The 16,989-nt window shown below is 36.5% G+C and overlaps 1 protein-coding gene across 1 annotated transcript in view; it reads left to right on the top strand.

Annotated features, from left to right (window-relative positions):
- Positions 1 to 230: 230 nt before the first annotated feature.
- Positions 231 to 16,989, top strand: part of LOC136035014 (intermembrane lipid transfer protein VPS13C-like) — a 186,927-nt gene continuing 170,168 nt past the window's right edge. Inside the window, exons 1-2 of the mRNA XM_065716595.1 lie at positions 231 to 396; positions 10,133 to 10,213. Coding sequence (XP_065572667.1) covers positions 285 to 396; positions 10,133 to 10,213 — 193 coding nt within the window. The 5' untranslated portion in view covers positions 231 to 284. The remainder of the gene's footprint in view (positions 397 to 10,132; positions 10,214 to 16,989) is intronic.

Genomic DNA, 16,989 nt, shown 5'->3' with positions numbered 1-16,989 from the left:
TCTAGGACCCTAGGTTCGATACAGATCATCCCTGGGGAAAAAATAAAACAAAAAAGTTTAAATGTTTTTAAATTTAGTAAAAAACTTAAAAAGCTACCAATCTTTGGTACCTAAGTTCAAAGGATCATCCACCGCTTCAAGTTTAAAATATTTCGATTCTCCTGAACTATATTTTCATAATACGAAATGAACCATCCAAAGACGCTATTTGACAAATTCATGTTCTCAAGGCTGATTTGGCCTCAAAATTTAAATTCTACTCATGTGTTCTATGATTGAGCAAAATGGCATTCGTCTTGTCTGGAGTAATAGCAGGATATATTAACAAATTTGCAAACAAATATTTGGAATCTGTCGGCGGATCGCACATTAAGTTTGATTTTAGAAAACAAAAAGGTATTCATGGAGAACATAAGATAGGTTTTTGGCCACAAATTAAAAAAACAAAAACATAGGATCGGGCTATTAACCTTTGTACTGATAGATAAGACCTGGATGAGATGTATTATTCTGTTTCAGATTGTAGTTTGCATTGTCAAAGCTTTCATATGTGAGATTGATAGTCTAGTCTAAATCCTGGCTTTTGAAGGAAGTTTCAAGCACTAGGCTAGCCTATCTCTACTCCTTCTCTGTTTCAAATGCTTTAAAAATTTGGTAATAAGGTCTGCATTCCATATTTATTGAATTGTTATTTGGCCTGGAGCCTGAAAGAGTTAGCAAAATTAGGGTAAAGTTCTAGTTGAGTGGCTTCTTGCTATCTTGGAAAGGGGTTAGGCTAGGAAAATGAAACTTTCAGGGATGGGTCTACAGGCTAAAGTATGGGTTAATGTTCCTATTACTTGAACAATTGTTTATGAATAAAATATATTTCATCAATATTGTACAACCACAACATTTCTCTCTGCTGTAAAACCCTGCTCACTTTGCAAATTTTTAATTTACCCCATGGAGGAGGAGGGTCAACCAGAAGAGGATGTACTTCTAGGATTAGTATTTGTAAGTGCTCTAAACTGAAACTATGCTGCAAAGTTTCCAGTTTAGACAGCTTGTAGCAGAACTAAACATTTGCCCAGCTTTCCAGAAGGAAACATGCTAGAACAAAAAATAGAGACATTTTAGATATCACATTGTGCTCTTGTCATTATTCTTTTTGGCTATTTATTTTCTGCCCTTAATGGTATCATACCTTAGCCACAGGTTACATTAAAAACCAAAATTAAAATGATAGAATTTATACTTTATACAGTAGGCTAGGTCTGTAGTAAATACTGTGTCAACTAATCATATTTTTTTTTCTTCCTTGTTTTAAGTCATTTTTTTTGGTAAATATGCAGCAGTTTATATAATTAATCTACAAATAAAGTGAATGTTCAACTTGAGGCCATGTTTTATGCTCTTTCTGTATATAATAATTGCTTTTCTTGCAAATCTAATTTTAAGACTATTTTGGACCCTTGAAAATGACAATTTTTTTCTACAGTTATTGTGTATAAAAAGGGGTTAAAACATTTGTTTCATATTTCATTATTAAATACAAAATGGTTAAAGTTATGGTATATGATCCCCAATAATTGATTTGTCACTATTCAGTTAGATGAAAAATTTCAAAACAGTTTCTCCATTTTTGCATCCACCATGTTTCTTCTGTCTGCTTTGATATTTTTCAATATATAGGTTAAACAGCAGTTTTCAAGCAGCCTAACAGAATAAGATTATTTTGATTTTTTTTGTTCAATTTAATCTTGATAGATCAATGTTTGTGAATTAGACTATACAATTTTACAAAATTGGTTTATCATGAAATAATAATTTTGAAACAAGTGTTATATCCTATTTTTATATCCAAAAAATATACAAAGAAATTATTATTATCAAGGGTCCTAAAAAGGCTTAAAATTGAATTTGTAAGAAAAGCAGCTATTAAATTCAGAATGAGCATAAAAAATGGCATGCAGTAGTATGGTCACTTTATTTGTAGGTCAGTTATATAAATTGCTCCATATCTACCATTTTTTTTATAATATAGTTTCATTTGACTTATTTATTATTTAAGAATTAACAACGCTTCTTGACTACTAAGGTCCCTGCGTTGGCCCTGCAGTGCATTCCTGCAGCATGATTTGATCTCTGGGTCCCATATTACCAAGCTAAGGTCAAAATCCACTATGCCACCACAGGATGCTCATTTGACTTATCTAAATCACAGCTATCAGATTTGAAATATGGCACTAGGGTAGGACCCCAATATCTGGCCATTTCTTAATCTCAAAAAGATATCCTGATTAAAAAGTACAATAACTTTTATATATATAGGCAACATGATCCTAATCATGAACATTAAGTACATAGGGTTAAATACTTGGGATTGGTTGATAGTTAGGACCATAATATTGGGGATTGGCTCATGGTTTTAAATTTGGTTATTCTGTTTCACATCACTAGTCATAGGTTAACTCTTCCTGTTATTTAGATATGTTGCTCTAACCTTAAGATCCTCTGTCCAAGATTAAACAGCATTGTCCATAATTTGGCTCAAGCTTCTTTAAAGTTAGGCTACATTGTCATCTATCAATGCATTTAAAATTGTGATTGCTGGATATGGTTAGAATATTCAAGCTAATCACATACTTGTAAAAGAAGACTTTGAGAAATCTAATGGTAAAACAGTTTACTATCTGCTATATTACTATCTATAATAGAAATTTTGCTGTGATTTAACCATTACAGTAGTGATTATCTGTCTGAATACTGGGTATCTTACCCTGTTTACCTTGCAGAATTGCTGTGTTTGAGAAATTTTGTGAGTACACAACATTTTTTGCTGAACCCCCCCCCCAAAAAAAAACATTTTTCTGAAATATTTCTAAATAAGCATTGCCCATGTGTGGGTGAAATAGCATCATTTTTCAAATCTGATAGCTGTGTTTCAGAAATATCAAATAAATGTGTGTATCATCTAAACTTAATTTAGAAACATGGACAATAAATGAAAAAAAGTTGTTTGTGATTATGTAAAACTTTGTATATTACAAAGCAAGAACTTCATCATTTTTATGTTAGTTTTTTATTTAACATTGGACTATATGTGAATCTGTTAAGGGTGGGGGGGGGGGTTGGGGAAGAATTGTCATCAACTCAAACAAAACCATGAAAATTAGTGTACAATTAGCAATCTAAAAATATCTCCTTTTGTTTTAGAATGTCTCCTTTGAGAGAGTTGCTTTTCTACCTCTTTACTGGACTCTTTTTGGTATTTTGGAATTTAGTTGAGGTAATTGGTAAACATAGGCTATGGGCTAGTCGTTGGCAACCTCTGAAGAAAAGATGCATAACATATAGTCCAAAAGAAGTAGCTTTTTTGGTTTTAGATTTTTTTTATGATTTTCTTACAATGTACACCATTTCTCTTGATGGTCCTAGAATTAGGCCTTGGAATATAACAAAAAACTTAGTCTACTTCTAACAACTCACAACAGAACCAAGCTGCCTATGGCCAACACAGATGAGCTGGCCAATCCCCCTCCAAGAAGTTTCAATATCCTTTATATCCTTCCTTTTATGTCTTTACCTTGTGCTATCTGGTAAAAACAGGTATAGCTTCCCTGCTTTTGTTTAGCCACTTTACTTTTACCAGGAAATTATGGTACAAGATCCTGTATCTAACTTAACACTAAGCCTAGGCCTATAGCCTAATAAAGAAAGTGACCTATTATTACTTCCCTTTTGAACACTATATCCAAGTATAAGTGTTTGCTACCATGACAGTTGTACCCACCCCTTACTTGGGCTAGTTGTAGCTGTAGGCTATACCACTGCAAAAATATGCTGGTTTGGTTGATTGTTTTTATTTTGTACCTATTTTTTTTATTAACAGCTGGTTCATAATGCAAAATAATGTCGATTTGGGTAAGAGTAACTTAATATGCTAAAGTTATAGCTCTTCTGAAGAGAAAACTATAAGTAATCAATTTGATTTCCCAAAAGATGCTCTTTTAAAATAAAGTATATTCTACTCTGACAACACACTTTCCCCTTTATGGTCTCAGATATAGCCCTAAATAATATACTCATCTATTGTTTTTTGTCTATTGATATATTGTGTTCTTTGTGGATGGACTGAAAGCTGCTAAAGCTGCAAAACTAACCTTTTCTTCTTCATTGACCTGTAACTCATCCCAAATAAATTATCCTGACATTCAAAATGTGCACTTTTCTCCACCTACTAACAGATCACTTTGTAGGAAGTATGGAAATTTACTAACTACTGTAATTTATAGCTTATACTATAAAGCTATCTTGTAGAAATTGTTACAATTATTTACAAAGAAGAAGAATTTAATCGAAGATTTTACAATGACAGGGTAAAATGGACCAGGTTTAAAGAAATCCTGGAAATCATTGACTACACATCTTTACTATCAAGCCAAGTTTAGAATCTGTACCATAATACTAGCTATCCATCTCAAGGAAGCTGCCACATCAGCTATACCTAGTACCACAAATAAAACTTGAACATGTCATCAAGGAAAACATTACAATTGTGGAAGAATGACAAGTGCCACATTGCATTCATTGCAAAAAGAGACACAGAAAGGAACTTTGGAAACAATCCAAGCCCCAAAACATATATCCTACATAAGTAGCCTAGTCAAGACTCAGAAGAGGCACAGGAAAGGCCCAAGTTCTGACATGGGCTTCCTACTTGGAGGTGGCTGATAGATGCATACAAGAATCAAAATACATAATTGATAAACAGGGTCATGTAAGTGGAAAAAAGAAGAATAACCTTAAGCATTGTCTACTTGTATCTGGGAATCAACTTGTAGATACTAACAAAAAAGCCGAAGTACTTGCTGACATCTACTAAAAGAAGTTTGCCTACAAAAAAGAAGCAAATAAGCAAAGATAAACTGAAAAATTAAATACAGCTTCTAAGCCAACACCCCTCACACAGCCTTTTACAACAAGTTAAGACTTAAAAACAGTAAATTAATTAATCAGAAAGCAAGCCAAGGTTATGACAAACTCCATATCTCTGGGATATGAAGTGCTACTAGATTTGTCAAAGAAGTACTTATGCATACATTCATCTTCTGTTACTCCCAAGGAATGTTTGCCCAGCAAGGTAAACAATCAATTATAACACATGTAGCAAAACAGGGAAAATCCAAAGATGATCCGAATTTGCACACACCCATACTGTTTACCAAGCCTTGGAAAGCTGCTTGAGAGAATGGTTTAAGAACTGTATGCAGTAGCATAAAGAGACTTTGAACATTCTACCAAAAAACAAAGAAGGATTAATCCTGGGTGCTATAGTGATTGATTAAGCAGGAGCATATGACAAAGTACAAAAAGATACACTTGTTGAAAGACTCTGTATATTAAGGTTTTATATACCAATTAGAACATTTATTGATAGCTTAATAGATAATAGTTATCATATAGTAACATTTCAAGATCCTTCATGCTGAAATTTGAAAAAAGGGGATTTACTACAAGCAATGAAGTTCCCATTAGTAATCATTATTGAATGATTTCCCATTCAAGAGTTTTTGTTTTTACCCCTTTGATGCTATAAATGCCAATCATACGGACATATTTCAAGTATATGTATGAGCGACATTTGTTGTTCTGTCTGTTGAGAAAAAGGTCATGGGAGCTCCAAAACAGCCCCGTACCAGAAACTAAAAATGTGTGCTCTTTGCTTATCAGGCAGTCATCCATGTTACAGTTACAAATGCCCTATTGCACAGGCTCTTCTGAAAGGTAAATCTAGTTCAAAATAAGATTCAGATGCCAAATTTTGTTGTGAAATATGAATGGAAAGGTTACCAATCAAAACCCAATTCTTTTGCAGTTCTTGCAGTCCCATGACCTAGTTCTGATTCAGGAGCATTTCCTGTCAGAAGACTACCATAGACTGTTACCACTATTTTCTAATGGTGGTCTTGCTATCCTATCTTGGCTCCCTTGCAAGCTATTAGCATAGACTTATTACTTTATTGCTGCTAAGGTAAAAATCATGTAATTAGCATTTATATGCCTACAAATTATAACAACAAACAGTCTGATTCACGATTTGCGTCTGCCAGCAAGCTTTTAGGCAGGTTTCTTAAAAAAAGTTGGCTCTAAATCTGTTATTAAATAAAAAAAAACTAGTTTTTTTAACTGAAAGTAAGGAGGCACATTAAAACTTAAAACGAACAGAAATTACTCCGTGTATGAAATGGGTTGTCCCCTCTTCAACGCCTCGCTCTTTACGCTAAAGTTTTTAATTATTTTAAAAAGTAGAATTGTGGCAAAGAGTCAAACTTTAGCGTAAAGAGCCAGGGATTGCAGAGGGGACAACCCATTTCATATATTGAGTAATTTCTGTTCGTTTTAAGTTTTGATGTTGCTCCTTACTTTCAGTTAAAAAACTAGTTTTTTTATATTTAATTTCTGAACGTTTTTGAATTAATGCATATTTGATTTTGGCTCTCTGCACATATTACATAAAAAAACTAGTTTTTTAAACTGAAAGTAAGGAGCGACATTAAAACTTAAAACAAACAGAAATTACTCCATATATGAAATGGGTTGTCCCCTCTACAATCCCTTGCTCTTTGCGCTAAAGTTTTTAATTGTTTCAAAAAGCAGAATTGTGGCAAAGAGTCAAACTTTAGCGTAAAGAGCAAGGGATTGCAGAGGGCCCCTCCCCCAGGGACTGTGGGGGAGTAAGTTATCCCCAAAGACATAGTTATTATGGTTTTTGACTATGCGGAACAAAATAGCTTTCTCAAAATTTTGATCCGTTGGCTTTGGGAAAAAAATGAGCGTGGGAGGGGGCCTAGGTGCCCTCCAATTTTTTTGGGAATTTAAAAAGGGCTCTAGAACTTTCCATTTCCGTTAGAATGAGCCCTCTTGCGACATTCTAGGACCAGCTGGTCGATACGATGACCCCAGGAAAAAAAAATAAATAAACACATGCCTGTGATCTGTCTTCTGGCAAAAAAATACGAAATTCCACATTTTTGTAGATAGGAGCTTGAAATTTTTCTACAAGGCTCTCTAATACGCTGAATGCGATGGTGTGATTTTTGTTAAGATTCATGACTTTTAGGGGTGTTTCTCTCTATTTGCCAAAATAAGACAAATTTTCTCAGGCTCGTAACTTTTGATGACAAAGACTAAATTTGATGAAACTTATATATTTGAAATCAGCATGAAAATCCGATTCTTTTGATGTATTTATTAGCGTTTTTTTAGAATATTGTTTACTATTGAGCCGGGTCGCTCCTTACTGCAGTTTGTTACCACAAACTGTTTGATAACCAGCAGAGATTTTAATGTAGACATAAAAAATACAATGTCAACCCAATCACAAATCTTTGGGGCTGTATTTCTTCCAACTATTGTGTATAGCCTAAGAATGACAAGTTTTCATATATTGGGCTGCTTTCCTCAACTTCTAACTTAAACCATATTGTTGCTTTGTTTGGCCATCATGAGGTCAAAGTCTTAAAAGAAGGACTCTGCTCTGACCACCTTCCTATCTCTACTTGCTTTTACCCATCCCCACCTATGGCTCAAAATACACAAAATCAAAATGGTTTTCCTACCAAGATTGGAAAAATATGTCAAGTGAGTCCTTCAGTAAAGTCTGTGACAAGATGCTGAGTAAAATCAAAGTGCCTTTCAATCTTTTGTGCAGGTTTGACCTTTAAAAATCAAAACTTAATTGCATTATATCTTAACTGCATTCAAAGACAAACTAGTACACCTATAATTATTATCTATAACAGGAAAATTTAAATTCAGCCGGTCATCTGCATAATCTAAATGGAAACATCACTACCCTTTATAATACACAAAGTTGGGATTATGGCTGCATTATAATAAATGGTTGGAGAAGTGGTAGCTCCTTTCTTAATTACAAGACTGGCATTAATTTTGCAAGGATTTTCTGAATTAACAATCATTAACTGGACTTTGGCATTTTTAAGCATATAAAACAAAGGCATCGTTATATCAGGGGACACCCCTTAATTAAGCAGTTCAAACTTTGCATGAAAGTGAATTAAAAAAACAAAGCCATTACTCACATGAAAAACATTAATTGCTGAAAACTCGTAGACTTTTCCAGAATCTTTCAAAATTGTAGACCACAGTTCAAATGCCTGGAAACAACCTAATCCTTGGTAAAATCCCAATTGGAAATGAGGCATTTTACAAATATCAACAAGAGTATCCATAACAAAGAACTCGCCAAGAACCAAGAAGGTTTCTGCGCTAGGCTTACTCTTCTAAGTATAGGCATAATCACTCCTGTACCAAATTTATCTGACACTACACCAACACTAAAAATTATCTGATACAACAAAGAAAGTGGACATACAAGAATTCACTACCATACTCTAAATGCCAAGTATTTATTCCATCTATTCTGACAAAATTCACCACCACACTCTAAATGCCGAGTATATATCCCATTTATTCTTCAGTTTCCAAATAACATATTTGATATATGATGGGGACACCAAAATAGTATCACATTTGAATGTCACCCAATCATAGAATCCATATTCCAAGCAAACTGTATAGCTGATTCAAAGTTAGAAGACTTCAAATGCTCCAAAAAATGGGATTCCACTCAGTAATAGGTATTCCATTGACATAACCTGCCATTGATGATGTACTGGGGCGCGTTTTTCACAACAGAATCGGTGTTTTGCTATCAAGCACTGTTAGACTGACTATCAACCAAATGTTCACAGATGGCTCAATTAAACTTGTGTTTTGTATATAAATCTTTTGACAGGAACTTGACGTTCTTAATTTTGACAGGAACTACTGGTTTCTCTGTGTACCTAAGAGCATGTAGGTTCTCAGTGTAGTACAGATTTAGTTGTATACAAATTTCATCTTCACTAATATTAGGGTCTAGCTGTAACAGGTAACAAGGAACCTTTATTTTATTTAGGATATTATCACTCACGTACCAGAAAAGATCAGCACTAACGTTTTCCCACTTCACCTTAAAGTTTTATTTAGGAGTATTGTGAGATGGGTTGGCTTCTAGAATCAGTAATGACAGAAAGATGGATGCAAAGCATGATAACGGTTAGATACAGTATTACTAGTTGTAATAAAAGAGTGCGGCTTATCTTTTCAAATTAGAGAAAGAAACACCTGATGGAAGGGATTTGATTAACTCAGACCAAGAATCCTTATCGTTGGTATGATCACAATTGAAGTCTTTGATGATCAAACAGCAAGAATCCTCCGAATTGACTCCTTTGTACATCTGCCAATCTGCTGTGTTAAATCGCCTGGAGATACAAAATCGCTGCTGTGTTAAATGCCTGGTCTCCATAATTTGCTGGGAGATACACACTTACCACGGCTATATCATTAATTAACACCTTTAACAAAATAATCTGAGGTCTTCAGGGTGGTTATAGGCAGACTACTAATAATAACAAGACCGCCAGAGAGACGACCACAGAATTATCGCCCATTTGCTGGGGAAATAAATTTACAACTATTCAGTAAATTCAAAAGATCAGCTTTCTCTTGAAAAAGGATTTTATCGTGTAGGCATAAAGTATTATGCTGCTTAGATAAGGATTCTAATAAAGGGGGATTTTCTGAAACGTCGCCATTAATGTTCCTGGAATATACAGAAAGTTTAGTTTTGTAGATCTTTTTGGTATTTTGTAGGCGTATCTTCTGTAACTTTATATTCTCTGGATAGTAGACTAAATTAAGTTTATTAAGATTTTCAGTCCGAATTAACACCGAATTATGCTGTAAGTTTCACTATATACCTGGTCTTTAAGGTATAGAGGGAAGTGAAAAAGTGGATTGAATAGTAAGTGCGCAATATGTAAAAATTAAATATTATAATTAGAAAGAGTGCAATATATTAAACATAGACTGATGTTTTATATTAGACACGATTTTTCCAATTTCAACACAACCCTCCCTCCTCACCTCTAGGTTGGACCTTAGTGCGCCTATGGATTTTGGTAATATGGATATGCCAGTATTATATATGGCAGTTCATTCTAATATAAGTAGCATTGTATGCTCTAATTCGTGCGCTTCTGAGTTTGAATATTCATCTGTTTTTGTTTTGTTTTTTTAGGTCAGATTGACAATGTGTTTTTGAGGCCTGAAGCACTGAAGGATTTAAATCTTCCAGTCCAAGTTAAAGCTGGTCATTTAGGTAAGCACGCTTTTGCAGTATAGTTTTTATGCAGTATGTATGCTTATGAACTAGAATTTTTTAATTGTTCATTATCTGCAATAGCATACCCCGGAATCTCATTCTATGAACGAATAGAGTGGCATGTTGCTCATTTTACATGCCAAAAGTATAGATTTATTAACGGAATAGATGTCAGACAATATACAAAATATATTGCAACACCTGAGTTGTTGATCAGTTATTGTGTTTCTAAAACCCAGTCTTAATTTTTGAAATAAGGGTCACAGGGATTCTATACCTTACAAAGTTTGTACCAAAATTACAGATGGTAGATTTTGCCCTGTTTTAGTTTACACAAAAGACAAGTGAGAAGGACTTCGCCATTTTCTCCTTCATCAAGCTTTTTATTAGTAAAAACAAGATGATTAGAAGAGGGCACTTCTCTCTCTCCTTTTGAACCAGTAGTCCACCTCTATTACTGGTTTTGTCTTTTCACAAAGATAAAGAAAATGAAACTATGTTCTATTTTGCTGCTTTCAGCACTACTCCTCATTTGACTGGAAATTGAATTTTTTTTTGCCCTTTATAGAAATTCAAAATGGCCGGCGACATACAGCCCCTGTCCATGCCCTATTGCTGCCCATCTTTAACCCTCCGAGATATACTATTAAAATTTCAAAATAGAAACCTGTTTAAAAAAGTCGAAAGGTCCAGTAGGTATGCCTTGGGGATAGTACAACTCCTGCAGATAATGCAAATTGCAAAGAGTTTATGCATAAGTTTTACTCTTAGAAAACACCTAATCAGTTTGAAACTTACAGCCAAAAGTCCATGGGTCAAGAAGAACTTAATATACAAACAAACGGTCAAGGACCTGGCCTTCCCCCAAAGAGAGGACTCGAAGTTGTTGTGCTAAGAGAACCCCTATGCGGAATTAAAAATAGACAAACATAACTTCCCCCCCTCCATAACAGGCCAAACAAAGGGCCAGAAACACGCCAATTTTTTTTTAAGTGCTAGATGGTAATGAGCTTACCTAAGCTATGGATGTCAGGTTTTGAATGATTTTTTTGACACGATAATTTTGACGGGAAACTGTCGAAATCAGGGAATTTGAACCTGATGATGACTGGCACAGGTCCCGTGGAAATTATCTTTTAAACAAAATCAAGACCTAACATCTATAGCTTAGGTAAGCTAATTACCATCTACCATTATTATGTATAAGAGTCAGATTGACTTCAGAGAAATTTTTCTCATCAGTCTTTATGTGTTAAGGGGTGGCTGTGGAAATTTTGGAGGGGCTCATCTGATACAAAATTGAAAGTTCTAGTGCCTTTATTAAGAGTCGAAAGTAATTCAAGTGCAACCAGCCTACCTCCCGCATCCTGTCCCACAACCCCTCCCTACTTGTTGTTATTATTTATTGATGGCCTCACAAAATTTAGTCGAGGCTCAGGCTACAAAGACACATTGACTCCATGCCCAAACAGCCGCAAGGATATTGGTGGTCCTCGGGCGTGATAATTTGAGATAAGTTTAACTGTCTTTTTCTTTTTTAACTTTTTACAATCGCCTGTCTTGGTAGTTTTGGTATTGTTGAAATGACACCATTCTTTACCCCATCACAAAAACCCTTTCCGCCAGCTTTACCCCGAGTTGGGCTGGCAACATTGGAGGCGAGAGTCACCTAAGCCAACTGTTGCCAGCCATCAGCAATAAGCAGCACTTCATCCTAAGAACCGGTGGTAGCGAAACAACTTCATTCTCCCACCTGGGACTGTTCCGCAAGTAATCTCTTTTTGCGCGACGGTCAGCGCTTCAAATGTTCAAGAGATAGAATCCCTCCGCATGATTTTGGCAGCCATTACTAACTTCAATCTGTCAAATCTTGACAACCTGTTTCACAAAATACCCATTTTTGTGACCAGACGCTGACCAGAACGGCTAGTGGTTGGACAATCACTTAAGTTACTAGTACGTCAGGCTCTAATTGTGCCTACTACTCTCAGGGGTACCCGAGAAAGTTTTTTGCCACTATCCCATGCTCTCTTTCAAAAAATGCCCGGCAAAGGTCCAATATTGTTTTCCTCTTTGGAAAGAAAGGGTAGTCATAGAAACCTAGAAGAGGCTCGCTTGATTGTAAGTTGGAATTTATAGTGCCTTTTTAAGGGTCAAAAGTGACTCGAGGGCAAACAGCCTGCCTCCTGTGCCCTTGTCCGCCACCTGCCCTAGCCCCTTATTATTATTATTCTCATTATTATAATGGGTGATTGAGGTCCAAGCCACAAAGACCCATGGCCTCCATACCCATATAACCGCAAGGTTATTGCTGTGCTGTTGGGCTTGATAACTTGAAATAGGCTTATCCATCCGTTTCTCATTTGTAGAAGTGCCTTTTTTGATAGCGTCAATGGGTCCACCATTGTTTTCTTTTGTCACAAGAATCTCTTCTGCTCACTGCAGACTTACTAGGGTAGGCAACACTGAAGGGGAGAGTCACTCACCGCTTCAGCAACAAACGGGACTAGTGGTCCGGACATTGGCCGTATTGTGGCTGGAATTAGCAATAGTCGTACGTACCTGCCGGTATTTAGTTACCCTTAAATTACAGGGAATAGGTGAGTTGGTCCCTTCCCTTGTTCCTGGACGGACTTGATCCACTGCTTACCTGTGTGCTTACTGACGAATTTGTGTGCTATGTGTACTATGATTATTGAATGCGCGTCGCATCAACTTTCCCAAGAAGATGTTATATCATATACACAGCTAGTTCTATTTATGTCTGTCTGGTGCTGAACTTTTACAACGGTCAATTGTCAAGGATTAAGACACTGTGACAAAGGTTTGTGCTTAATTTTTTGCAAAAGATGCAAATAAGCAGGCAATTGGTACCTACAAAATTGCACGAAAGGTTTACATACTTGAGAGAAGAGGATCGCATCTAGCGTCATCGTTTTTGTTGGACATTTTTGAACTGCTATGCGGCCTCAAAGAAAAATAGGATTTTGCCGCCGTTTGCAATACTTGAACCATCGAACGTACCATCTTTTCCAGCGAACCCCCTCCCCCCTACAATAGTGACTTCACGCCTCAACGAAGGCGTCCGGATGCTCAATTTTTCGTTGAAAAACATGAAACATGTTTTCAGAGTTCAAGCCCAGTTATCTGGCTATTGACGCAAGCACGCCAATCCCCCTCTGTTCCTGTGGTGATTTGTGAAGTCGACTAAATCCCTAAGGCTAGGAATAAGTGAAGATAAAAAGGTGACGTTGGGTAACGATTAGATTGACCAGATGAGGAGCTTCGCTTATCTTTGTAGTATTATTAGTAACGACGGCGGAAGCAGTGAAGATGTTAAAAGTAGAATAGCTAAGGCTGAAGGTTTTTTTCACAGTTAAAAAAGAGTTGGAAGAATAGGAAGATAAATCTGCAAGCCAAGATTAAAATATTGGAAGCTACAGTGATGACAGTGGTCAAATATGGCCCTGAAGCATGGGCGCTACGAAAAGCGGATGCAGATATACTAGATGTTTTCCAGAGAAATTGCCTACGGGTTGTTCTGGGTACACGGCCTTACTGGTCGGGTACCTGAACAGTAGGCTGGATACCTGTACTGGTCGACCGACCGATCCCGCTTTCTAGGGCTATAATGAAAGAAAGGATGAGATAGCTATGGCGGGCTCTGCGGATGAAGGCTGACAGATTGGCGAAGATTGTTCTTTTTGGCCAACCGTCCAGAGCTAAACCGAAAGCATGTCGTCCTCTTCTGGGGTGAGAGGATGTCGTAAATAAAGATATAAGGGAAATGGGAATTTCCCTGGGAACTTCTTCTTGTGGGTTTAGTTCCACAAATTTAATTTTTCAGTCTGTTTACATCTAACTCAGAAATTAAACAATAACTCGGCCAAAGGCAGGATGTTTTTAAAGAATGGGTAACAAGTTAAGTGATGCTTATATCCTGTGTGTCAACCAATGGGATAAACTGTTTAGTTGTATAGTAGAAGGAATCGTGTATTATTTTCTCCACGATTAAAAGAAATATGTTGACTAAAAGCATATACATAATTATTCTTAGAAATGTCATATCCTCTTTCCGAGAAGAATTATTACTTGGGGATTTTTGTGTCTTTTTTTGGTAAGGCATTTTGGACTGCGGCGTTTCTTGAGTGTGACAGTCTTTTTTTGAAGATCTTTCCATATTTTGGATACTGTGACATTCACTACCGTCTCTGATCACATCGCAAGACTCTCGTCTAAAATGGACATTTTCACATTGGCCGTGATTCTCTGTATCATAGTCCTGTCTTGCAGGGCTTTGCTTAGATGTTGTCTCCTTTCCTTTTCCTTCAATTCTACGTTCCTGCTGTTTTTCTTCCAGCTGAATCAACTTTGTTTCAAGAGATCCCTGATTTGTATTGTTTGCACTGCTTTCTTTAGTCGCTTTTGCCTCCTGATCGTCAGAGAACATTTTTGAAGTTGCTTTTGTTTTGCGATTTTCGTGGACATCTCTAGCCGTTCCAATGTTTTGATCAACATTTCGTAATACATTTTTACGGTTGTCATTGTATTTGTCTTGGGAATCCATTTTTTCATCTGTGACAGCTCTTGGAATGGATTCATCTTTCTTTGCTCTAATGGCACTATTTTTTTTTGGCTGGTTTGCTAGATTTATCTCCCCCTTTTCTCTTGATTTTTCTTTGATTTTGAAAAGTTCTGCTCCAACTGCAAGAGTTACCCCATTTGTTCTGTTTTGGCAGCTCTCGTTCGGCCCTTTTGCTTCTGTGTTATCGTTGGGAAACATTTTTGAAGTTGCTTGTGTCTCAGAACAGAGGGTTACTGTTTTACTTCTGTGCTGGGGAATATCACGTGACTGGACGCATTCTCCATTCTTGAAATTAATGTGTTGTGATCCTATTGTAAAGATCTCATTGCAGTTTCCTTGGGAATCAATCGTTTTATCTGCAAGAATTTCTGGGTTGGATTCAACTCCATGCTCTGGTTTTCCGATATTTCCGATTTTTGGCTGTTTTGTTTGCTTTTTCTTAAAGCCTGATCGCCTGATTCTGTAGCTTTTGCTTGTCCACCAGATAATTGCACAAACTGCTGCAGCAGATACAACAATCGCAGCGGATTTTGTAATATTGTTCATTTTTAAAGTAACACCTATTAACTTTGGTTAGATTCTTCAGCTTGTGCAAAAAACAGGCAATTTTGTTAGTCTTACCTTCTATTAGTGGCGGGACTAATTCCAGCAACCATAGAACTCTTCACCAAAACCGTTATGTGGAAATAGTTTTGCGTCAGCTGTTTTTAGAGTTTAGTAAAGTTTACTTTACTAAGTAAATTATTACTAAATTAGTACTAAATTACTACTAAATTAGCTGATGTATCAAAATGACGTTATACAGACAATGGTAATGTTTTGTTAAGTCAATGTTGAGCTCGGACTTTCGGTCATAAAAAAAAAATCATGGTACGTGTTAATTGAAACGACTCACGCTCAAGAATTATGCTTAGGTTAGATCTCAGAAAACCGGCTTCATAGCAACAAAGACAAGTGGCGGTTGATAGAATGCATTGGAATTGTATAATTTGGGCTATATATTTGAACGTTAGGGGTGGGTTGGTGGTGGTTAATCTAAGATAATAGGTTATGTTAGGTTAGAAGCGCTTTCCAAATATTTCAACCCCCCCCTTAATGTCCAAATATATGGCCCAGGTAATATTATCATTTAAATGAAGGGTTACATGAACGTTATATTACTTTAGAATTAACCAAACTTCACTTCTTGAGCAGGGCGAACCTCCAGAATTTATATTCGGGGGGGGGGGGGGGGTGAGGGGTCTAATTGCCCCACCAAATGACGCCCCTGTTTTTAGGTGTGTTTCGTTTAATTAGCAAGTACCAAAATCGTCATCATAACGCCTCGTTTCGTGTTTTTTTTTAGTTTTTTTTTCGGATTTTGTAGCTTATGTATTTTAATTATTTTAGCTACTAAGTTATTTTTCATAAACTCCCCACGTTTTGCGGCTGTAAAACTGTAGCTCAACAGCGTTAGAAACAAGAAAACAGCGTTAGAAACTAGAGAAACTCTACAAAACAGTGCCGAATAACAGAATGACAGAGCCATCTTTACCGAAGTCTGTAAAGTGGTCTACAGAAGAAATACTCGTACTAGAGTTGAAAACAGGAGAGGAAACTATAGATACTGTGGAACAAATAAATAACTTCATTTTTTGGCCACGTCGGTAAAACTGTAAATTGTGGTTGTAACAGTAAAGAGTGAACTATAGCTCATTGTGACTGAAGTGTAATTTCTAAAGCAACTGTCATGTTGCAAATATCTAACAATTTATCCTGAATTAGAAATAGAAACTTTCATTCCAGATTCTGCGAAACACTTCTTTGTAATCACCACAATATGTTTTTGAGAAATTTTGAAAAAGAGTCTAACTAGAGTGTTACTGTCCCCTTAAACAAGAGCTAAAAGCTCATGTGGCACTTGTGACGAGGTTGGAAGAGCCAAGAGCTCATATGGGATGAGCTCTAGCAAAATTTTAAGAATCCTTAAGCCCCCCAGATGGTCGAATCAGGGAAAACGACTTTATCGAGTCAATTTGTGCAGCTCCCTGACACACCTACCAATTTTCATCGTCCTAGCACGTCCAGAAGCACCAAACTCGCCAAATCACTGAACCCCTCCCCCCAACTCCCCCAGAGAGAGTGGATCCAGTCCGGTTGCGTCAATCACGAATCTACGACATTCATAAGCGTTTTCCAAGATTTTCGG

Source organism: Artemia franciscana, chromosome 13, assembly GCF_032884065.1.
Source record: "Artemia franciscana chromosome 13, ASM3288406v1, whole genome shotgun sequence".
Classification (NCBI taxonomy): domain Eukaryota; kingdom Metazoa; phylum Arthropoda; class Branchiopoda; order Anostraca; family Artemiidae; genus Artemia; species Artemia franciscana.
This window is presented reverse-complemented; position numbering and strand designations above follow the sequence as displayed.